Below are 24,834 nucleotides of genomic sequence, written 5' to 3'. Positions count from 1 at the left end.
TGAAAACAGTCAAATCAAATCATATTTTGTTTAGAGATGAAAAACTGCTTAAACTTTAAAAGAAAGGTTTAAAATCTTGCGCAAATTTGTGCTTTTAACAAAAAACTCAAATTTAAAATTATTTTGGAAAAATTTGAGAAGTGCCTGCAGCTGGCAATTAAAAAATTGGATGTTATGGTTTGAATGTCATTTATAGGGACTTTAAAATTGCTCAAGTTTTATCTGAGTGATAAATGGGATGTAAACCTTTAAAGTTATAATTTCCTATCTTTAAAAGCACATCAGTAAGAGTTAATTACAAAATATCCATATTTAAAAAAATTGTATAAATTATGATATAAATATATTACAAATGTATTTTAGATTAAACAGATTTGTGAACTGTTTTAAGTATATAAGTTTTTGTAAATTTTATTAAATCTACATTTTAACAGTCTTTTAGTTTTTGTAATATTTAGTTGTTTTTCTAAATGTTATTTATTTACCTTAGTTAACTAACTTTTAACATGAGTGGAAGAAAAGGAGCCAAGACTGTCTTTTTTTTTAATGTTTTGTAAAAAGTGTTCTAAATAATATTTATTAAGATAATACTTGTTAAATTAGGGAATGTCGTCAAAATTGCTTACTACATTTGTTAGTCAGTTAACTAACAAAATTAGTTAGCAATTAAGTCATTATCATCAAAAGCAGTCTTGGCTCCTTTTCCCCCACTTGTCTACTTTTCGATGACTTGAGGGTATATTCACTTTGGTTGAGTTTCCTATTACTTGACAGTTTTTAGAGTCAAAAGTCTTTTATGTTATTAAGGTGGGAAAACAGTGAATTTGAAATTAGAATTTGTCCAGAAATCCTGATGTAATTCTTTAGTAGAAAAGTATATAAAGCTTTCTAATATTTTAGATTAAGGTATTTCTAAAAATACCTTAGTTATAAATATGAAATTGCACCATTAACAGTTAAATGGCTTTTAAATGTGGTAAGTGCTTTTTTTTTTATAGTATGTTTTTTGTTGTATATATAAAATAATAATGACTTGTCTTTTAATTAATTTTGGTTCTGTCATTTTATGTATTTGTTTGTTATCGTTTCTCTGTTCTCTGTAAATTTTCATACAATGTCTTAAAACTTGCACATCATAAGACTTATTTGTTAACAATCAGTTAGATAATCAAAAGTCCAAGTTCTAATTGACTGTTAGTAATTATATAAGGTCTATATTTATTATTTTATATGATGAATATGTTTTATTTTTTTAGATGTCCCTCCCCCTCCTTCCAAATATTCATACAGTGAGCTTGGAGTAAGTCTTAGTAGTAATGTTGTTTCTGATGATGATGATGAAGAAGAAGAAGAAGAAGATAATTGGCTAGTTACAGCTGTTGCTGATTATAACTTAAATGAAGATTGTGTCTCTAATAGTAACAATAAACAGAATGAATCTACCAAGTGTGAATTTATTTTCTTTTATTTATTTTTTATTGGTCTTTTTGAAAAATTACAGTAAAATATAAATGTGAAATGTGTTTTTTTAAATATAGCAAAGATAGTATATGTATTTTATAGATTTTTCAGATTTCCAGGATATAGTTTAGCAATATTAATAATAATAATAATAGTAATAATAATGATAATAATAATAATAATAATAATAATAATAATAATAATAATAATAATAATAATAATAATAATAATAATAATAATAATAATAATAATAATAATAATAATAATAATAATAATAATAATAATAATAATAATAATAATAATGATAATGATATTGATAATGATAATGATAATGATAATGATAATGATAATGATAGTAATAATAATAATAATAATAATGATAATAATAATAATAATAATAATAATAATAATAATAATAATAATAATAATAATAATAATAATAATAATAATAATAATAATAATAATAATAATAATAATAATAATAATAATAATGATAATAATAATAATAATAATGATAATAATAATAATAATAATAATAATAATAATAATAATAATAATAATAATAATAATAATAATAATAATAATAATAATAATAATAATAATAATAATGATAATGATATTGATAATGATAATGATAATGATAATGATAATGATAGTAATAATAATAATAATAATAATAATAATAATAATAATAATAATAATAATAATAATAATAATAATAATAATAATAATAATAATAATAATAATAATAATAATAATAATAATAATAATAATAATGATATTGATAATGATAATGATAATGATAATGATAGTAATAATAATAATAATAATAATAATAATAATAATAATAATAATAATAATAATAATAATAATAATAATAATAATAATAATAATAATAATAATAATAATAATAGTGATAATGATATTGATAATGATAATGATAATGATAATGATAATGATAGTAATAATAATAATAATAATAATAATAATAATAATAATAATAATAATAATAATAATAATAATAATAATAATAATAATAATAATAATAATAATAATAATAATAATAATAATAATAATAATAATGATATTGATAATGATAATGATAATGATAATGATAGTAATAATAATAATAATAATAATAATAATAATAATAATAATAATAATAATAATAATAATAATAATAATAATAATAATAATAATAATAATAATAATAATAATAATAATAATAATAATAATAATAATAATAATAATAATAATAATAATAATAATAATAATATTAATAATAATAATAATAATAATAATAATAATAATAATAATAATAATAATAATAATAACAATAATAATAATACAAAATAATAATAATAATAATAAGAAGAAGAATAATAATAATAGTAATAATAATAGTATTATTATTATTATTATTATTATTATTATTATTATTATTATTATTATTATTATTATTATTATTATTATTATTATTATTATTATTATTGTTATTATTATTATTGTTATTATTATTACTCATGCTTTTTATTATTATTATTACTAGTATTTTAAAACTTTTACATTAAACATTTGAAGTTTTTGTTATTAAATTTAAATTGCACATAAAAATGTTTTTCCTATGCTGCTCTAAAGCTGGTAACACAGATTGCTTCTGTCTTTCATCGATTGTGCTATCACAATGATGAAGGACTTGCTAAAATCTTAAATAATTTTCTAATATCCCTTTAGATATACTTGTCAAGAGTGGCTGGAGAATATTGAAGAAAAGTATCTTAGTAACAGAGATGATTTAGTGCGCAAGACATTTCATGCCAGTTTTGATAATGTTGCAGATCCATACTCTTTTCTATTGCATGTTATGTACAAAGCATTTTTTGATTTGTATAGTAAGCGTACACCCATCATCTACTACGCTCTAGATGAAATGAATGTGTGGTTAGATTTAAAAGTATACAAGTTTATTTTACAAGTGAAAATGTTCTTAAATGGATTTGCTATTATTACTATTTTTTCTTATAACTTTAATACTTTGGTTGCATTTTGTCACCTTTTTGAGGATCATATGTTTGATTTTCAGATATGAATTTGTTTATTTTAGTATTAGATAAGTACATGATACAGTTAATTTTATTTCTTATGTTTGTGGTTCACATGTTAAAAATTAAGTTAGCTCAGTAAAATTTTATCAATTTGGTTTGCATAAAACATTCATTTGATTCTCAATGTATTTTTTGTACTATTTCTGGAAGTTTATTTCTCTTAACAGTAGTTGCAGCTACTTTTTGTTTTGCAGCTACTTTAATCATTTTTTGTTTTTTGAATTTATTTTTGATGAATTTTATAGTTTTGTTATTTTTAGAAAAACATGGGTGACTTTGTTCCAATGCCAGCTGATTTTCAGAAGAAATCTGCGCTAGAATTTGTATATCAAAAGGGCTATAATTACTTTAATGCTATAACTAAGATTTTTCAACTTGATAATAAAGATAATTCTTTTTTGGCAGAGGTTATTGAGTTAGAAAACCTGACATGCAAAAAGTTTAAGGAGGCAGTCATAATTGTGCAGGCATTACATTTACAGAGCTGTTTTACTGCTGAGCAAATAATGCTGCCATTACTGGCATTTGATCAAATGCAAGTTCTTGAGGGTTACATCAATGGAGATAAAAATCTTCAAAAGGATTATCTCAATTTGCTTAACAAATTATGTACAATGAGTGATGAAGAGAGGAATGACTATTTATGGTAAACATTTGAATTTTTTATTCAAAAACAAGTTCTTAACATAGGACACTCATGGTGAAGAAAACCTTGAAGGTGTTTAAATTAATGTTTTTAGAAGATTTTGTGATTCTCCTTGTCTTTCTTTCTTTTTTTCTTTTTAGTTAAAATTTGGTTCATAAATCAAAAGCATACAAAATGTATAACATAATATACAATAACATATGTAATATTTAACATGCAATATACAATAAAAAATGTACATATATAATAACATGTGTATATGAATGTTAAGGTCAAAATTGAAATCAAGTTGTTAAAATATTGTTACAATAAAAAAAAGATAAATTATCATAGCAAAATATCAAAAAAGAGTAATTTCATAATAAATATCTTAATCATTGAATTCTCTTTATTTAGATATAATGCATAAATTTAATGCAATATAAGATTATAGTAAAATTTCATAAATATTATAATAAAATAATTTTTACCTCCATAATAGTATTTTTTGTAAACATCTTCTTGCAATTATCTAACATTTGGAAGATGTTATATAATTGCAAGATGTTAAAAAGAATTTTATACACAACATCTCTTTGTTAAATTGCATAAAATATTCTTCCAGTAATCATTAGAAGATTTTATCATAAGATTTTGATCATTAGAAGATTTTTTCCACAATTTAATCTAATAGTATGAATGTAATCAAAACAGTTCTGATTTGAATGTTATCTACTGGTAAACATGTAAACATAATTCTAATTATAAATGTATGATTATGTGCAATGAATATTTAAGGTGATTGTTAACCATCCCAGTAACATTTATTTCATTAGTTGTTTTATGATTATTTGTATTTATCAGTATTTGTGTGTTAATGTTGGTTATACATATAGCATTGATAAAAGTCTGGTAATAAAAGACAAATTGAAGTTGCAGTATAAAGTGTTAGCCAAAGTTGGGGAGAAAGCTGTAAAACATTATAACTTAAATTCAGGTTAAATTCTATTTTATTGTGACAAAATGTATTGATTTTTTTCAATTTACTGTTGTTATGACAAAGTTATTTTCATTTTATCATCATATAATCTTTTTTTGAAATTGTGAACTGCTGTGCATTGAAAATTGTTTACAAACTTGGAATGATATTTTTTGTTACTTTAATTAGATGATTACCCAGAAATATTTAAAGCAAAAAACCTAGCTGGATTAAATTATCTGATAAACATGCGATGGAAAGAGGTATGTGTAACTTTCTCTGCATAAATATCAAATCATGTGTTGAAATAAGTCTTTTCAAGTAAATATAGTAGAGACTTAGTTCCTTATTTGATATATGCTTTCTATGCATTATCTATGAAAAGGAAAATGGTGACCCTATTGCAATTCAGAAATGGGATAACATGATTGAGGTAACATTTTACAAAGTTTTATTAAATTCAAAATAGGTTTATAATTGTTTCCTTTTCTCATGTTAAAATTATTTGTTAAGTTAAAATCTCGTGTCAACATGGATGAATTTGTATCTGATTAACTAAAAGGTTTTAAGGAAAGCTTTGTGTTCTAGGTTTTTTTCTTAACTTTAAAGTTCAGTGTAATTTTAGGCTGCTATTGCAGGTAAAGTTTGGTTGCAACAGAAGTTAGTTGAAAAATACCTAGATTATAATGACTTGAAATCTGCAATGTATTGGGTGCATAAGATTTTCCTCCCACCTACCCACTTGCCTAATACTCTACTAAATGAAATGAAAGATTATGTTAAGTAAGCAATTCAGATGTGTTTATATCGCACTTCATCTTGTTTTTTAAACTTTTATAAACTTTTATACTTTCATTTTTGTTAATAAAATGCATCGAGATATTTTTCTTACATAAAAAAAAAACAAAAAAACAACTTGATAAAATATTTTTTAAAGATATTTTTCTAACAATTTAAAAAAAAAAAGAAAAAGAAAGGTTTTGCATAAAACATTTTCCTAAAATGTCAATGAAATGAAAAGATTCTTCAAATAACTACTGTAACAATTTAACTAAATTTATGACTAAATGTTCTGGCAATTCAAAATGTTAATTTTTTTACACTTTGATATGTAAAGCTTAACATATACAGCTGCGGACAAAACTACGCGAACGATTGCAAATAGTTTTTTTAAATGAAATTTTCAATGTCTTAAAATAAGTTTATAGTTTAATACTATATATGGTTGGATAGAGCGTTTTTTGCTCTATAAGACTGTGTAAAGTGTATTCTCTAATAATTTGTTTAAAATTAAACATATCTAAATGTTCAAAAAGCATCAAATATTTTGCGCGACAAAACCACGTGAACGATTATACAAACATAAAAGAATAATTTTACTAACATCAACAAATAATAGATTCTAAAAAAAAACAAACATTAATATTTAGTTGCATAGCCTTTAGAATCGATAACAGCCTTGCACCGTCTTGGCATAGATTCTACAAGAGTTTCTAGTAACTGTTTTGGTAATGCCTCCCATTCATACTGTACGGCTCGAAAAAGTTCATCCAGTTTTTGAAATTTGCGACCTCCCAAGCGTCGCTCAACTTCAATCCATAAATTTTCGATTGGATTTAAGTCGGGAGATTGGGCAGGCCACTTCAAAACCGTTATGCTATTATTTATGAGCCAATTTTTTACAGTCAAAGCTGTATGTTTAGGGTCATTATCATGTTGATAAACCCAATTGTGAGGCATTTTTTCTAAAGCGTGTGGCAACATTTGATTAGATAATATTTCCCTGTACTGTAGTTGGTCCATTATACCGTTTACACGGTACAACGGACCAATTCCAGCCCAGGAGAAACACCCCCAAACCATTATATTGCCACCCCCAAATTTTACAGTTCCTATTGTATACTCTTTTGCAAATCTTTTACCTACTGGACGCCTAACATAACCTCGACCATTGCTGCAAACCATATTAAATTTACTTTCATCCGACCACAAAACTGTTTTCCAATTTTCAACCGTCCAGTTTAAGTGATCTTTAGCGAACTGTAGGCGATCTTTGACGTGCCTGGGCTTAAGGAATGGTTTCTTTGCAGGTCTGCGCCCATAAAGACCTCCTTCGTTTAAACGCCTTTGAATCGTTCGTGTGCTTACGTTTTCCATGCCTGTTTGCAGACGAATTTCAGGGGCTGTCAAATGTGGATTCTCAAGAGATTTTCGCACAATTTTTCGATCAGTACTAAAAAATAAAATGTTAAACATTAAAATTAACATTAACATTAATATTATTAAGATTAAATATTAAAAAAAATAAAATTAAAGGAATATTACCGCTTATCTGTAATACATGGACGACCACCTTTCTTAACGATCTTTTTGCTCTTTTCTCGGTGTATGTATTCCACCTTTTGACATCTTCACATGAGCTGCAATTTGCCCAATAGACCATTTTTCTTCTTTGCGCAAACGCAAAACCAAGCTTTCAATTTTTGAATCAGTTTGACAAACCATTATAGTTTAATTTTTTTAATTTTTTGATGTTAAACAGAATAATCTTGAGAAATTTAAATGATTGTAAGTTCTTAGAATACCAAAACCACATGAACGATTTTTAAAAGCACTGATTTCGATGTGAATATAATATAATTTGCATCAAAAATGACGCTTTTATAAATGGTTCATGTGGTTTTGTCGCGCAAAATATTTGATGCTTTTTGAACATATAGATATGTTTAATTTTAAACAAATTATTAGAGAATACACTTTACACAGTCTTATAGAGCAAAAAACGCTCTATCCAACCATATATAGTATTAAACTATAAACTTATTTTAAGACATTGAAAATTTCATTAAAAAAACTATTTGCAATCGTTCACGTAGTTTTGTCCGCAGCTGTATAAAGAAAAACCCATTAAAAACTTTAAAAATTAAATATTTAACTTTTCAGTGGAACTGGCAATATTAAACAAAACTAAAATTTTTTTTTTTTTTTTCTTCTAAAAAAAAAAGTTTAAATAAATTAAGTGGCACTTTCAGTTGAAATTACTTTTCTGTTTCTATAGTGTTTGTCAATATTTAAAATTAACCATAATAATAGTAATAAATTTAGTGAAAAATGTTTTATTTTATAGATCTTATAATGATCTTTACTCTTCTCCTGATCAATCTTTAACTGGTGACCAAGAAGTATCAGAAACAGTCTTAATTGATGAAGAGAATTGGGAAGAAGAGTTAGAGTCTTCTCCAGCCATAGAGTTTTCTCTTTCATCTGGATTTTTGTCTACAGAAAAAGCAAAGAGTTTAGAAGATAGGTTCTACAAATTGAAAATACCTTTAAAAGATGTTTTATTTGTTGATACAGTTCTTGGTTTGCAAGAAGCAGAGAAAATATTGTTCAAGGTACAGTCTTTGCTTCATTCTAGTCTTTAAACATAATTCTTTCTTTTGAATTTATTTATTTGTAGTGTTTAAATTTATTTATTTGTGGTGTTTAAATTTATTTATTTGTAGTGCTTAAATTTGTGAACTAGGATTTTTGATTTATTAAAAAAATTTTGCAGTTTTGTTTAAAGTTGCAAGTATCACTAAGTTTTTTTTTTTTTTTCTTTTTTAAAAATTAAAATAAAAGTAGTTTTAATATTTGTTAATAGAAATTTTAATGGTTTTAATTTTAAGTGTGTTCTTTTATTTTGAATTAAAGGAAGAGTTTAACAAAAGCAGCTTATTTCTAATTAAACATTGATTTATGTCAAAAATATTGTAATGCTTCAATCTGCAAGTAAAAAAAGTTACATGCTTGATGAATACATAACAGATGCCTTTTTGAGCTTTTCTTTTAATATACAGGTGAGAGAAGGGCAGGTTGATGATTCTGTTGTGTATCATCTTATTCAGTTACTATTAATGCCTAATCTAATTCAGACATTTTGTAATGATATATTGAATAGGTTGAATTTTAATGACTCTATGGATCATTAACCATGATGAAGTATCATTCCCAGTATATTCCGACAAAAGTAGCTCCTGCTTGTCAGGGAAAACTCTCTTACAATTTGCATAGTAAACATGCAATTTTTGAATGACAGAATTCTTATAATCAAAACTTTTGACATTAGATTTTCGCTTAGAACAAAAAATATTCACAAATTTAACAACAAAAGTAAGTTCACAAAGTTAATAACATAAAATTATTAAAATTTGTGCAAATTTAAACAACTTTGCATGTAATAAGTATATCTAATGTGTTATAAGCTGTAATCTGTAATAGATGCACATACTGCATATATACAGCTACTTGTAGAAAAATAATTAGTAAGTACTGATTAATCACTTTTTAAAGAGAAATTGATGATACTTAGCTCAATAGGAAACAATGATTCTTATTTTAGTTTTTGTTAATATTCTTTGGCCACATGTCTGCAGCTTGCTTTTTTAAGGTCAGGCGGGGGGGGGGGGGGAAACATTTTGAACTAAGGTAAAACCAGATAAATTTTTTTATTAAAAAGGATTACAGTCCAAGATGTTTAAACCTTGACTAATTCATTAATCATTTATTTGTGGTATATTTACTTCTTAGTTTTCAAAAAAATTGCAACAAATTTTATTTTTATTTCAAGCCCTGTTTGTGCATTTATTAGTGTATATTTGATTTTTCATACTAAATATCTGATATCCTGGGTTAATTTTCTATTTTCCCACTGACATAGCCTGGACAAGTAATAGGATTTGATGCAGAGTGGAAACCCACCTTTGGTAGGGCTGGTGAACAAGACAGGTAGTAATTCATATTATTTTTTCTAAAAGTGTAGTACAGTTTTGGAAGATTTTAGTTTTTGCAAAAAAAGAAATCAATCAAGTTTTACTTTTTCTATTTGAAGATTGTATACTTTTTTATTCCTTATGTTTTTTGTAAAACAAATGTTTTCAAATATTTGTAGAGTTTCAATACTTCAATTGGCTGTGAATGATAAGGTCTTTATTGTTGATATGCTTAAGTTATATGTTACTGATTCAGCTGAGAATGTTCTCCGAGAATTCTTCAACAAGTTTTTTACTTCAAAGCATGTTGTCAAAATAGGTGAATTTTATTTTGATTTTAGTTACAATAACAAGACTGAAGTTATTTTTTATTAGTTTTCATATTCTTTTTTTTTTTTTCTTTAATATTCTTTTTTTTTCTTTAATATTTTTTTTTTCTTTAATATTCTTTTTTTTCTTTCTACAATATTCTTGTTTTTCTTTACTATTCTTGTTTTTAATTGAATAAATTGAAACTAAAATCAAAAGTAAAAGTTTCCTTTTTAATGTCCGAAATCTTTAATCTTAAAAAGGTTATGGTATAGTTGGTGATCTGAAAATTTTAATTGGAATGTTTGCATACATGAAAGATCTCATTCTTGGCGCTTCACACTTGGTTGATTTGCATGAAATTAGTGATAAGGTGTGATGTAATTATGCATATTTAAGATAATTTTCCAAAGACAAAATGGCTTTTAATATTTTTGACTACGATTGTTTACAAAAACTTTATAATAAACCATTTTTGAGTTGTCTAGGTATTAAAGCATGCAGTAACAATGCCTTACCTGTATCCTGCTCAAAACAGCGCACTCAGTGACAAAGGTTTAAGTTTGCTTATTAATCGATTGTTGGGGAAAAGTTTGGACAAGACTTTTCAAGTTTCTGATTGGGATAAACGACCCTTAACAAGGGAACAGATTTGTTATGCTGGTTTGAATAGTTTATTCCCTTTTTTTGATATTTACTCATAATGAGCGATGATGATGATGATGATGATGATGATGATGATGATGATGATGATGATGATGATGATGATGATGATGATGATGATGATGATGATGATGATGATGATGATGATGATGATGATGATGATGATGATGATGATGATGATGATGATGATGATGATGATGATGATGATGATGATGATGATGATGATGATGATGATGATGATGATGATGATGATGATGATGATGATGATGATGATGATGATGATGATGATGATGATGATGATGATGATGATGATGATGATGATGATGATGATGATGATGATGATGATGATGATGATGATGATGATGATGATGATGATGATGATGATGATGATGATGATGATGATGATGATGATGATGATGATGATGATGATGATGATGATGATGATGATGATGATGATGATGATGATGATGATGATGATGATGATGATGATGATGATGATGATGATGATGATGATGATGATGATGATGATGATGATGATGATGATGATGATGATGATGATGATGATGATGATGAATGAATGAATAATGAATGATGATAAGGTTCATGATGAAACTCTTCTATTCCTTTAGCTCTTGATGCCTATTGTTTATTGGAACTTTTTTCTGTTTTGAAGAAAATTGTTTTGGAAACGAAAATCCAAGTAAATCTAATTGAAAATGTTAAGATGAAATGGTTAAAGCCTGCTATGGTCCCAATGTGTGTGACAACCTTAATTTTATTTGTATGCATAACTGTTTGTCATGCTTCTTTAGTTGATTTTAAAAAATGTTTATCAAATTCTTTTATTTCAATTTTTCTTTTTTTTTTTGCTTTTCCTTCGTTTAATTATGCTTGTCTCTTATTATCAAATTTTCACAATAAATTTTTTTTTATTCCACTCACAGAAGAACCAGATAATGAAAAAAGCAATCTCTTTTTTCATTTTTAAAGTCTTGTGCATTGAAGATATTTAGTAACATAAAATAACTTCAATTATCAAGTTCTATGTTCCATGCAATCCATGTTTAATATTCCAGCAATTCATCTTCAGTCATATGACATTACATATTTTTACAAAAGATTACTTGGAAGGGCAAATGTTGTTTTACTAAAACCTTAACGTCCATCTTGCTAAAAGAGAACATTTTATGTATAATTAATGTAAAGAAAATATTTCTAAAAACAAAAGTTACAAAGAAAAAAGAAAATAAAAAAACTTTCATTAAATGTACAAAATAATACTAAATATGTATTATTTTGTCCTATGTAAAAAATGGATGAAAACAAAATATCTAATGAAATTATGCGAGTATGTAATTATGTATTCATATGGCTAAATATTCATAAAAACATTGTTTTGTATCAAAAGTCAAAAAGTTAAAATAATAAAAAATCTAATCTTCATCATTTTTTTCCTTCTTTTCCATTTGCAAAATGAATCAGGTGTTTCACTTTGAGGTTAATTTTGTCTTCTGGACTTTGTTAACCTATATTTTTCATAATTGATCAAGATCATTTTAGTTGTGCATGTTGATCACTTCTTAATTAAGCTCTTTACTAGTATTTGACAAGTTAAAAAATTTGCCAATCCCAATATGAGATATGTAGGAAATGTTATGTGCAACATGTTTTTCAAATGCTTTTTTGTAAGAAGAATTTTTAAAATTAATTTTACAGTCAACGTAAAGATAAATATGAAAAGAGAAATCAACAACAAAAGATTAATGTAAGTATTTAAATTTTTTTTTTTTTGTGTGATAAATGTGAAAAATGATTTCTTGGAATTTTGATGTCTAAGTTTAAAGTTATTGTAATAAACAAGAATCCATGCATTCTTGAATGTTTTCCTCAAAAAAGTATTTCTTTATGACATGATTAGTGTAACTTATTTATTTATAGAGTGCTCCTAGTTTAAAAGAATTTTGGTTTATAGTTTCAGAAGATAATTCCAATAGTTAAAGGGATGCCTCGTTCTGCTTCTACTTTAAAAGTAATCTGTGACACAATGCTAGATGAGTTAGGGAAACAACTGAGAAAGTGTGGCATAGATACGTTGATTGCTTCAAGCCGTAATAACTCTAAAATAATACAGGTTTCTTGACTTTTGACAATAAGTTACTTATGAGAAACTAAAGACTATTTCAGTATATTTAAAATATATATTTCCTTTTGTTCTGTAAAATCTCTATTAAAATTACTTGTATTGATGACCTTTCTACTGAGCTCTGGTAACCACCTCCTATCTTAAATTTTGAACCCTTAGGATGTTTCAGAGTAAGTCGTTCCTTTCTTTAGATTGCTCATCAAGATGGTAGAGTAATTCTTACTTGTAGGGAGTCATATTTTATGGTAAGATTTTATTTATCTTTTGTATTTTGTCTCTTTTCATTTGTAATCTTTTGTTGTTTGGTCTTCACTAATGTTAAATATTACATTTTCATTTCAATTGGTTGTTTGGTGTCTTATTTTTGATCTTTGTATGTTTTTCCATTGATTCTAATTATTCTGTGACAAACGTCTTTCTAGGGTTTCATTATCTATTAAGTGTTTGAATATAAATAAAATATTAATATAATATGAATAATATATTAATTTAAATTTCTTTTTTTTTTTTTTTTTTTTTTTTTTTTTTTTTTTTTTTTTGACAAAAATGTAGCATTAACTGTTTTTGCTTAATGTCAAATAGACAAAGTGAGAGGTTATTGATACATGGATTCATTTTAACTAATAGAGATAAGAGATTGTTTGAAAAACTTTTAATAGTAGTTTTATACCAGTATTGCTACTAGATTGTCTGTCTTAATACTATGAATATATCAGATTATCTTTCGTCAAACTTTAAAGAAACTGAATGAAATAAATCATCCAGTTTCTTTGAAATTCGGTGAAAGATTTTTTTTTATTGCGTAAGAAAAATCTGATTCTGGTCTAATAAATCTGGTTGATAAGTCAAGCAAACCAAGTTAGAGAGAATTGCACTTAAGAATTAATTGTTTCTTTGAAATTACTACATTCTATTATCATTACAATTGTTAATAATTTAACTCCATATCTAATTTCAAAGGCATAAAAAAATATGAATGTACTGCAATTATGTAAAAAATCACAATTCTCATTTTTAAAAGCATTGGCTAAGAAAATATTCGTTTAGTTTTATGTCTCATCTTCTTCTTGTAAACTTTCTTCAATTTTTACACGTGGTAAAATGCGCACTGAGTGGGTTTTTTGATTCTCTAAAAGTGCAAGGCTATCTTGATTGTTGGTTGAAATAATATGAGAAAATATTTTGTTCCATTTTGCTTGGATAAAACTTGCGTGTTGTTTTGGCTCTGTACCTTGGAACGTGTACCCCTCGAAAAATTCATGGGACGTTGTCACTTCTTCCGCATGATGCTGTGGTTGTTGATCTTGTAAATGGTTGTCGTAGTACTGATAATTAGTTTGGAGTGGCTCAAATGGTGAATGTTTTATTTCTGAAAAATTAAACTGTGAATGTTCAAATTTCGATATGTGCTTTTGATCTTCTGCGAAGTGATGTGAGGTCTCATGTTTTCCTTTTGTTACTAGTTTCTCATTTACACAATTCTCATCTTGTTTTTCATTTGAAGTTTTGTTATTATTATCTATATTCTCATTTTTATTGGTATCTTTAATCTGACGAGTATTACTTTTACTATCTGTAGTCTCGTGTTTCTTTTCATCACTTGATTCATAGTTTTTATGTTCGAAGGTTTTCAATGCATGATTGCTGTGTTCTGTTTGTCTAGAGCTTTTTTTATGCTTTTTTCTCAGCTCAGTATATTTTACTTTTTTCTTTTGACTCTTCTGCTCTCTGGACTCGTTTGCTTCAATAAGATCTTTCAACATTAGTCCTAATCCAGCAATCTCTGTTCTTGTTTGTATCGTTGATTTACGATATTCTTGTTTAAATTCAGTGATCATTTTCAGCAGTGTGTTTATCTCATTTAATTCTGAAAATTCGCTGGAGTTATTATCTTCGTTCTGAACTTGCAAGCTTTTAACATTGCTCTTGCTTTCAATTGCATTGTTCAATTTATCGAGTTTTTGATTGATTTCTTCTGTTTTTTTCATGAACTCGATATTTTCGGAATCAAAGTTATCATCGTAATACGAAATTTGAGGTGCACAGTTTTCGTTTATCCATTCACGATGTTGAAGTTGATTCTTGTAAGTCATTTTGATCTCTTTGTTAACGATGCAAGCTGCTTGCTGCATTAGTGCGTTTGCTTTGGCATTATCGTATACGCGCTGGAACGTGTTTGACATCAAAGCTATAAAAAGGTTCAAGCAAACAAGTCCACCCAAAAAAATATAAGTTGCACACAAAATCTCCGCCATTATTTTATCTTTCTGAGCTATGTTGTCGAATTTATAATCTCCTATCAAAGCCATTTGGAATATATTATAGACAAGTTCCAAATTATCCATAGTATATCCTTCAGTCCCGAGAACTCCAAAATTGATCCAAAAAGCTGCAATGTAAGGGATAAATATATGTCCTGCAAGAAATATGATCTTAAGAGTGTCTCTTACCACGTATCCTGCCATAACAACAAAAAAACCCAATGCTTTAAAAGGCCGAGCATATTTAAGAAGACGTAGCCACATGCACACCATCATGGCTGATGCTACTGCTTTCACTGTCTCTTTTGTAAAGGGACTCTGATGCCTATAGTCAGCTAAGTGCGAAACCACCATCATTCCCATTAAAGAGTAAGTAGTCCAGTCAAAAATATTCCAATAATCCTTCACATAATATGATTTGGAATTTTTCAACTCTTGAATCTCTCGTTCTAAATATGCTTGTTCGTCGGGCCATCGGGCATGGCAATACTGGAAATCTTTACGAATTTCATCTTCGCGCCACTGCTTATAGTTTTTTGTTTTTTGCTGGGACTTAAAAAAATCAATTATTTCTATAATAATGTTTATTATCAGTGTGATTACTGCTATTCCTTCGAATATAGGACGCCAGAATATTCGACTACCCGCATACATTTCCTTGCTAGCTGCTTTTTTAGTGCAAATCAATGTTGTCCAAAGCACACATAGTAAAAAATTTACTGTGATGTCTTTTACAGCGCTTAATCTAGCTATTTTTCTCCATTTCATTTTGATGAGTTCTTTTATCACTGGATGCAGCAACAGGCTGTACTGATTTCTTTCCACTGTTACTTCCAGCGGGGATTTTGCAAAACAAGTTTCGTCTTCAATAGGCGGAGAAAGACAGTTCAAATAAAAGTGTTCTCTGCGTGTTGCTCGATCAATGTTATGGAACTGGCTAAGAGCAAGCTGAGCCTAAACTTAATGAAAATCAAAACGTAACATCCTTACACGTAGTTTTTTACTTTATTTATGCGACGTATGAAGTAATTTGAATGTAACATCGCGTAAAATAATTTTTAATAGACTTTTACTTACGACAATCGGCATGTTTTGCATGAGTAATACCATAACAGCTGTATTGCTGTCATCATACACACTGGCATCTGCACCATTCTCAATCAGCACTCTCGCAGTGGCTGATCGATCTAGTTCCGCCGCTATCTATGAATGAAGAATTTATTTGCAAAAATGCTCATGCAAAACTGGACGTTTATTAGGAAAATTTAAAAATTTGCAAATAATTTGTATAAGTATAAGTTGCATTGATGTTGTTCACCTGCAAGGGAGTTCTTTGTTTATAATCCTTGTCCTCAATATTGGCTCCTAGCTGTAATAGAACTTTTAAGGAATCAACAGCGTCGTTTTTTGCTGCATAATGAATAGGCGTTTGCTCTTCGCCGTATGTTCTGCTGTTAATATCTGCCTTGTTTTCAAGTAGGAAAGAAACCATTTCTGGAAAGTTAACAGCGCTTGCTACGTGTAAAGGAGTTCGCCCGAAGTTGTCCGATTGATTAACATTGGCACCTTTCATTTCATAAAGGAAAATTTTTAATAATTAAATAAAATTGAGTTAAAGAATAAATATACATTTACAAAAAAGAAAAAGAATTACGTAAAGAAAAAAAAAAAGTTAAACACAGCAAACTCGATAAATTTATAAAAGAAGTCGACTACCGTGTAGCAACAGAAATTTTGCCACGTCAGTGTGCCATATTCGTGCCACTTCATGCATCACACTTTGTCCATGTTTATCAGTTGTGTTAATATTCACTCCTGATTGGAACATATCACTTAAATGTTGAAAGTCGACTAATTTTTCCTGATCGTTATCTTTTCTAGCCAAATTAATAAAGTATTTTATTAAAGTTTCGTTTTTGTTTTCTTTATCCATACTATCTTTATTTTGCTGAACTTTGTTTTTGACATTTAAAGCATTATATTCGTCCAGCAAACACAAGTATTGGACTCCGCAACGGGCGTTTTCTGTAGTGGCAAGTTTCTCTTTTTTCGACTCTCTATTTAGGTTTTGAAAGCTAACTAAATTTGTTTTAAAACGAACTGTGTTAATTAAGATGTTCCAGTTTTTAGCATGTACAATAAGTTCATGTGTAGCACGTTCTGGTTGATCGTTTAACATGTTTAACGGTTTGACGATGTTTTTTTGTAACGGCACTTCAATTTCGACCAAATCTTTTCCCTTGCAATACACTTTTAAATCTTCCGTTTTCTCGTCTGGCTTGGTTTGAACAAAAGGAGTAACACGAGCTTTCCTCATTTTTTTTCTTTATGTTATGTTGCTTTTATTATTATTTTTTATGTATATTTTTTTTACCTTTTGTAAATTCAAAAAAAAAATTGCATTATGCTTTGTTAATATTTCTTGTGATTATATCGTAATTTATTTCCTTCGCAATTCTATGGTTTGTGCACTGTATTGTTTAAATATTTATAACTTAACTATGGTTACTGAATTGAATTGCCATCTAAATATTCCTCTCTCTTTCTTTTGCTCTCTCCATCTCCTTCCTCTCTCCTCTCCCTCGTTTCTCTTACCCCCTCACAATGGTCAGTTCTGCCCAAAAATGCGCAACAGTGGCGAGAAAAAAATTAAATTATTTTTCTAAATTTACGACTTTACTAAAAAAAAAAACCATTACCAACACCTAATATATATTTTTTTAAATATCATAAAGTTGTTTAAATCAGAACCGAAAGTTTTTTCTATCCAAAATATGCTCTGTAAGACAAAACTAAGAAACTTGGATTTTTTGACATAAAACATGATTATGTTTTTAAACGTAATATGTGTATATGAAATACTAATTCAAAGGGGTTTTTAATGTTTATGAACCAAATAACTAAATAACCATTTCATTATGGCAACTAAATCGATTCTTTTTCAGAAACAGTAATTTTTCAAAAAACACTTTTCTTAAAATTGTCTAGAATTGTCACCTTTTATTTATAGATTTAGTGTATAATGATGTTAAATTCAACAATACAAGGAAATATGGCCAGAGTGGCCTTTGAGAATATCGAAGTAACAGTATAAAGCTGTAATGCTGCAGTGCAATTAGTAAAATGCATAGCAATTATTTTGGGAATTTTGTCTTGTGGCTTTGCAGTTGGTGCTTAAAAGTTTGGAAATTTCTGTCGTGAAACATCAAGAATTTGTATTCAATGGTTTGCAATCTGACACTTCACACTACAAACCTACATTCCACAAAAAAATTTTTCACGGAAAAGAAATAATTTAAAACTGTGTTCTACCAGTTGGATTTACAAATGAGGAAGCAGATGAAGTAAATAACAAAACCCTCCGAAACCTTCGAATGTGTCAATCAAGAAGAACTTCTTGTTTTGATGAAATGTCTGAACATATTTGATGATTTGATAACATATTTGATGATTTGATAACATATTTGACAGATTGATGGATGTGAGTGATTCAGAAATTCAAAAGATCAATTTGTGTCGATTTCCTAGGAGAAATGTTCAGATATCAACTTACAAAAATTTTTAAAAAAAGCACTCTTCCTATAACAAGTCGAATTCAATTTTTATAATAACGTTTCAAAGTAAAAACGAATTGCGCCATTTCATTTTTTTCTGAGCATTGTGCCCCCTGTTTCTACCTCTTCTAAATATTTTATACCTTGAAATTTTTTTTGTGTCTCGGATTTTTGTTGTTGCTATTTTTGTTCTTTTTTAAATCGACACGATATTTTATATTTTTTATCGCAATTTCTTTCGACTTTTCTCATTAGCTTAGAGATCATGTGCCAGAAGGAAACTGTTTGTCGATTCAAGAGGGGCCTTTGATGGAACAAGTGAAGTTTGTATTTGCAAATTATAATCTTGTATTAAGGTCTGAAGATGTTTTCACGAGATGCCCAGTAAGAGTGAAGATTTTATTTTAGTTAAAATTTTGCATATTTGTAATATTTATTTTTAATTATTTATTGTTTAGTAAAAATACTAAAAATTCTCTCTTACTGCTTTATGATAAAGTTCTACTTTTCTTCGTTTTTTAATTAAAATTTCTAAAGCGTTAGATTTTAAACACATTTAGAACTGTAACACCAATGACTTTGTCGTTGTAAATTCTGACGAAATGAATGTCGCGTTCAAGTTAAAGCATGACATCTGCGATTCAAAAACTCTAAAAGTTGTTGCAGGATCGAACCTCATAAATCTGTCGAACTTCACTTTATCCAACAATGTTGAAGTACAAATGGACGCAATAACAGAATCGTGCTTATCCTTCATGAAAAGACACAGTTACGAAGAGTTTTTTCGAAGCATTGACTTTTTCAAAATTTGCCGCTACTGTGGAGAGGTTTACTGGAAAAATCTGCATGACGACGTTTTGAGAAACGAATACCGTGACTTCATCGACAAAAGCGAAGTAGACAAAACATTTTACGGTAGACCTGGATAAAGATCTCGTTATTTAGAAAAGAAAACGGAAAATCAATTAAAAAAATTTCAACCTCTACAATATGGGAACGAAAATCGATCATTGAGAACCGCAGATCAAGGGGTGTTCAAGTAATGGGAAAAAATTACTTAAGTAATTTTAAAAATTACTTAGTTAACTTAAAAGTTTTAAGTAATTTTAGTTATTTTCCAAACAACGAAATATTATATACATTTTAGTGTGATAGTACTATATAAGTATGGCAAAACGTAACATAGCTAAACTTTCAAGTTAGAGCCCCAAAAAAACATTGTTTCAATTATCTTACCACTCAATGATGTTCTCAACTCAGTAATAAAACATCCAGCAGCACAAAGGCATCTTTTTATCAGGTATTGTTATATCTTGATCTTTTAATTTTGTTAGATTCACAGGCGTTTTCAGCTCCAGTTGGTAGGATTTCAGATGCATTAAAAAGCTCCAACGTTTTCCTAACTGCTGGTTCAACTTCAAGAAATCTTGAAATCAATTTGGACTTTGAATTCCAAATAGGTTTTGTATCCAAAATTTAAGCCGAACTTTTTTCCCAAACTCATCAAGATAGCAGTGTTGAAGATCATCACTTCTAAAAAGTGACCTTATAAAAAACCTTGCAATTGTGAATTTTTTTGGATAGTGGAGTTAATTCCATCAAACTCACATAACTCAACAGCGTCTTTGTTAAGTGGTAACTCTTCCTAATTAACAGAAGTTTGATAATTAGTTTCATTATCATCATTAACTTCTTCAGTGTCCTTTTCTACGTTGTCACAACAAAAGTCTATATCATTATTAAGTTTTAACCTGAAATCTTCAAGCTTTGTTTCAATCTTTTTAAGACCATCTTCAGTCTTCATTGAGCCAAAAGTCATCATTCCAAGGCATTAAACTAAGTTATTCAAGTGTAAGTTTAGGCACATATTTTTTACTTTTATTGGAAGTCCATTCATCCAGAGTTTTGACAAATCATAAATCTTTTTTTAAAGTTTTTTCCCGTATTCTAAAATCATTGTAATCAAAGCCTTGAACTTGAAGTTTTAAGATCTTGAGCAGCTCGTTCTTTTTAAACTTATAAGTAAAAATAAGATCAACAGCAACCATTCGAGCCATAGCAAGTTCAGAAGAATCTTTCTTAATAAAACTGGCAACAATTGAGTTAAAGGAAAATTCATCTTCAGAGTTTACATGTGCTGCCTGTGTTAACAATTCGAGTAAATGTTGGAAACCTATGGACTTTTACCTTCATCTTTTTTAGCAAGATTTAAAAAGTACTTCTTCAAAACGTTTTCTTCTAAAGAATTATCTGCATCTGACAATACGTCGATGCAGATAATTCCTTAGAAGAAAACGTTTTCGATCATTCCTTATTCAATATTGACGGTGTTTTTAAAAACAACGAAGGTCAACAATCTAAACATTTTTTTAACATCTTTTTAGCGCCAGATTATTACTCCTAGAGTCTGGTTATTTTTATCAACTATATACCAGTGTTTATTCAACTACTATCATAACTTATTCAATCGTTATCAAATTAATCATTTATTCCTATTCTTAAGATAAAATGGACCAAAGAGGGGTTCTTGTTAAAGAGAACGCAGCATGAATATTCTTGAAACGAATTAAAAAGCTTTAAGTTTTTACTATCCGACGTGGTTACGGACTTAAGCGGCCAGATAGCTTCAATAGCAATAACAAGAACTTGTTAACAAGCTGCGAACTTCTCAAAAGCAAACTTCGTGAAGTAAAAATTTGTACTGTTATGCATATTTTTACTGGAATCATTAAAAAGGTGTAATTTACGCGAAAGTTGATCATTCATATTTCTAAACTAAAAAAAGTAAAAAATGCTCAAATAGTTGCCAAGGCTGCAGAAACATAAAATGCTACACCTACGGATATTCTAAGTATTTCGAATGAAAAAAACATTTTCAGAAAACCGTTTTATTTTTTTCTTAATTGCAGCAATTTAAAGCTTAATAATGTGGCTAATGAAATAAACTGTTTAAAAAAAAGTCGTTTTTATTTTCATATTTCATTAATTTAAACGTTATGGGGGCTGTTATGCCCCCACTTCCCCTAAATCTGAATATTGTTACTCCTAACGCTTCAATAAAATTTAGCAAATGCGTAATATGATTTTCGGAATTTTTAAAGGCTATTCATACGACGATATGCAGGCGCCAAAACATGCGCTCCTTAGAAGATCGTTTTTGTTTACGACGCCGATCAACGTTTCCTCTTTAATTTGCGACTGTAAGACGTTTGCGGGATCAATTTTTATCAAGTGCTCAATTTTGACTTTATTTTGTTAGGTCGTTTTTTTTGTTTTTTTTTTTAATTTTTTCAATTTTCAAATTGAAAAAATTGAAAAAAAATGTGACAACAAAAAAGACCAATAAAAAAAAAAAAAAAATGAAAATGTCAACTTGACAGCCTTTATATTTTATTTTGGCGCTAAGCAAAATGTGTATGCACATATTAATGATTTTTCTAATTAAAAACTAAAAAAACATTTAAATAAAGGGTGATGACAAAAAAATGAGACTGCGATTAAAAGGGCAAAACTCCTTTATTTTAAGAGATTTTTTTTTTTTCAAATTGAAATGTATTCAGTAGAGAGTTTTTTAAGATTTAAAAATATATTCATTTATCTTCTACAATTCCATTTCTACGAATATTATTAATTCGACCTTTTACCGATCCTATAAGACGTTGTATAGCAGTAAGGTCGATCTTATTCAAACAAATACTTTATTCTATTGCAAAGTTGATTAATAGTTTCTGCTTGTCAGTTGTTCTTGTATACTTCTCCTTTCAATTCAGACAAGAGGTCTTCAATAGACCTGCATTCAGGTACCTTGGAAGGGTTGTCTTCCTCTTCAACGTAATTAATGCTATTTTGTCTGAAATACTCCGCTACAGTTTTTGCGTATTGTGCTGTTGCTAAGTCAGGCCAGAATATGTAACTGTCATCCAGATGGTTTGCTTTGATGAAAGGAACAAGTCTTTTTATGATGCATTCGTTCAGCTACAATTCTTGCTTGATTGATTACTTACAAGCTACAAAAAAATGTTTAGAAATACCTATAGCTGAAATCCAAATCCAGAACAACAGTTTTAGCTCATATTTTTCAACTGGATTACATTTTACGCTTGGTGGTGTTAAAGAAATATTACTAGAGTAGAAAATTTTATTTCTGTGCTTTTTTTTCGAGTGCTGTGCTTTAAAGTAAAATAAGATTCGTCATGAATTATCCAATCGTGGTTTTTGTATTTTTCAAATAAGCGACTGCATCTCGTTCTTATTTTGCGTTTTTGTAACTCTACTCTTTTAATGAAATATATATATTTTTTTGGATTCAATACCTGTGTGTTTCTTCAATGTTTCGCAGATAAAAGACTCACAAAAAAATTTTCTAGCTGGTTTCCTCTGTGAGACACCCATCCTTGTGGTCAAACATGGTCTTCAGATTAGTAACGCTCTTTTTCGTTATTTTTTTAGCAACCCGACCACTTTCATTAACTCGTTGAGTTCCAATTCCATTTTCTGTGCGTTCAATTTAACGGTGTATGGTTGCTTTTGTTAATTTTTCTGCTTTAAAATGACAATAAGTGTCATAATTACCATGTTGATTATTGCCCGTGTAAAAACCATGCACACTGCTTACTGGCCATGTAAAAACCATCCCCACGTTCTCAGAGAAGCTCTTGCTTAGATTAGTCTATTTTCATTTTCAATCGTTGAATTTTAATTGCTTTTTTTTTTTTTAATTTAAAACTAAAATAGATTTGCAATAAAATACACACAATATATCTATGTAACTAAATGAGTTAGTGCATGAAAATTTAAATTGAACGCAGTCTCACTTTTTTGTCATCACCCGTAATGTGAATGAAACAAAAAATAAAAAAACATTTAAATATGTGAATCTTTGGGAGGTAAACTTTGTCGAAGAAAAACTTAAAAACAATAGAAAAGTGAACGGCAGTACGGAAGGTTTTTTAGCAGAATGTTTTATTTCGATTGGTTGGAATGTTAGTTCCAATCGATTCGACGGGGTGAAGGTAACTATGTTCGTAAATAAAAACAGTTTCATAGTGTTTTAAATGTCTATTCTGAATCTAAACCTGGAATAAAACGTTTTATTTTGTATAACATCTACCCTCATCGCCGCTCAAGAACACAGAGTTAAATAGCAGATTCGGAACTTTTAGTGCTTATGTATCAAACACATTCGGATGTCAACGATTACTAGGATTGATAAATAATAACTAAATTTTTCCGCTGATCAGTTTTCGTTTTTTTCAAAGTTCGTTTAAAACAATTAACAAGATAATAGAAAAAAGAAAATGTTAAAGCTAAATAAAAAACAAAAGAAATATTTTTTTGACCGCCCAATATTTTTCGACGAATGGGAAGATATTATACATAACTACAATTTTTTTATTTTTTACTTGGATATTTTTAACAGTTTGTTTGTTATGAATTATAAGGATGACGAAAATAGTTATAAAGATGACGGATGAATATGAAGATATGAGTTTACCGAATGATATAAAGTTAATTTGGAAACCAATATAAAACGGATGGAAAAAAAAAATTAGCTGCAAATAAATCATTAATCATCATTTAAATTTCACATCAGAGGATTATGCAGCATGCTGGTTTGTCTTTACTGGGAATCTTCCTCTACTTAATGCTCGAAATAAATGAACTACATGTCGATCTCGTTGGGGTATTTTCCTCCTCTAAACACATTTTCCATCCTGGTTTAAGATGAGAGGTCTGATATTAGATGATTATTTTCAAAATAAAAATAGTTTTAAAAAATAATCTAATTGTTAACTCATAAACATTGTATAAATTGAATGGTTTAAATGAAAATAAACTTTTTATTTTCCTCTGATTTTTAAAATTGTGAAAAGAATCCCTGAAGTTTTTATGTCAAAGTTTTTAAAAACTTTTTTTTTTTTTTTTTTTTTTTTTTGCAAAAAACATGAAAATGACGACAAATATTCATTTATTTATATTT

The 24,834-nt window shown here is 27.8% G+C and overlaps 2 protein-coding genes across 4 annotated transcripts; one reads left to right on the top strand and one right to left on the bottom strand.

The window, feature by feature from the left end:
* The first annotated feature begins 836 nt into the window (after positions 1-836).
* LOC145182049 (exonuclease mut-7 homolog) lies at positions 837-20,045 on the top strand. 2 transcript variants are annotated; one of them, XM_090065685.1, is made up of 19 exons: positions 837-976; positions 1,257-1,446; positions 3,196-3,415; positions 3,827-4,212; positions 5,088-5,188; positions 5,360-5,433; positions 5,556-5,603; positions 5,796-5,953; positions 8,298-8,565; positions 9,873-9,940; positions 10,104-10,243; positions 10,497-10,606; positions 10,722-10,896; positions 11,526-11,652; positions 12,613-12,661; positions 12,869-13,027; positions 13,231-13,284; positions 19,110-19,238; positions 19,415-20,045. In XM_090065685.1, the coding sequence occupies exons 1-19, from the start codon at positions 961-963 to the stop codon at positions 19,781-19,783; spliced, it is 2,841 nt and encodes a 946-aa protein (XP_089921811.1). In that variant the 5' UTR covers positions 837-960; the 3' UTR covers positions 19,784-20,045. The 2 variants fall into 2 exon arrangements, with proteins under 2 accessions (XP_089921811.1, XP_089921812.1); XM_090065686.1 differs by lacking the exon at positions 5,556-5,603.
* LOC145182048 (uncharacterized) lies at positions 13,909-17,748 on the bottom strand. Of its 2 annotated transcripts, XM_080057290.2 has the most exons (4): positions 17,017-17,748; positions 16,619-16,866; positions 16,378-16,503; positions 13,909-16,254 (listed from the first exon to the last, which is right to left on the bottom strand). In XM_080057290.2, the coding sequence occupies exons 1-4, from the start codon at positions 17,615-17,617 to the stop codon at positions 14,089-14,091; spliced, it is 3,141 nt and encodes a 1,046-aa protein (XP_079913416.2). In that variant the 5' UTR covers positions 17,618-17,748; the 3' UTR covers positions 13,909-14,088. The 2 variants fall into 2 exon arrangements, with proteins under 2 accessions (XP_079913416.2, XP_089921810.1); XM_090065684.1 differs by lacking the exons at positions 16,619-16,866; positions 17,017-17,748 and having other exon boundaries at positions 13,909-16,259; positions 16,378-16,498.
* Positions 20,046-24,834: the final 4,789 nt, after the last annotated feature.

Source organism: Hydra viridissima, unplaced genomic scaffold (assembly GCF_058129835.1).
Source record: "Hydra viridissima isolate aposymbiotic clone 2 unplaced genomic scaffold, HvirCarnegie_v1 scaffold_10, whole genome shotgun sequence".
Taxonomy (NCBI): domain Eukaryota; kingdom Metazoa; phylum Cnidaria; class Hydrozoa; order Anthoathecata; family Hydridae; genus Hydra; species Hydra viridissima.
This window is presented reverse-complemented; position numbering and strand designations above follow the sequence as displayed.

Bases quoted from the DNA above. Each gene is read 5' to 3' on its own strand.
- LOC145182049 (XM_090065685.1), top strand. The intron at 1,447-3,195 runs GTGTGAATTTAT...ATATCCCTTTAG, and splicing joins AAACAGAATGAATCTACCAA to ATATACTTGTCAAGAGTGGC. The intron at 4,213-5,087 runs GTAAACATTTGA...TTATACATATAG, and splicing joins GAGAGGAATGACTATTTATG to CATTGATAAAAGTCTGGTAA.
- LOC145182048 (XM_080057290.2), bottom strand. From the start codon at position 17,617: ATGAGGAAAGCTCGTGTTACTCCTTTTGTTCAAACCAAGCCAGACGAG. The intron at 16,504-16,618 runs GTGAACAACATC...CTTCATTCATAG, and splicing joins AACAAAGAACTCCCTTGCAG to ATAGCGGCGGAACTAGATCG. The intron at 16,255-16,377 runs GTAAGTAAAAGT...CATTAAGTTTAG, and splicing joins TGCAAAACATGCCGATTGTC to GCTCAGCTTGCTCTTAGCCA.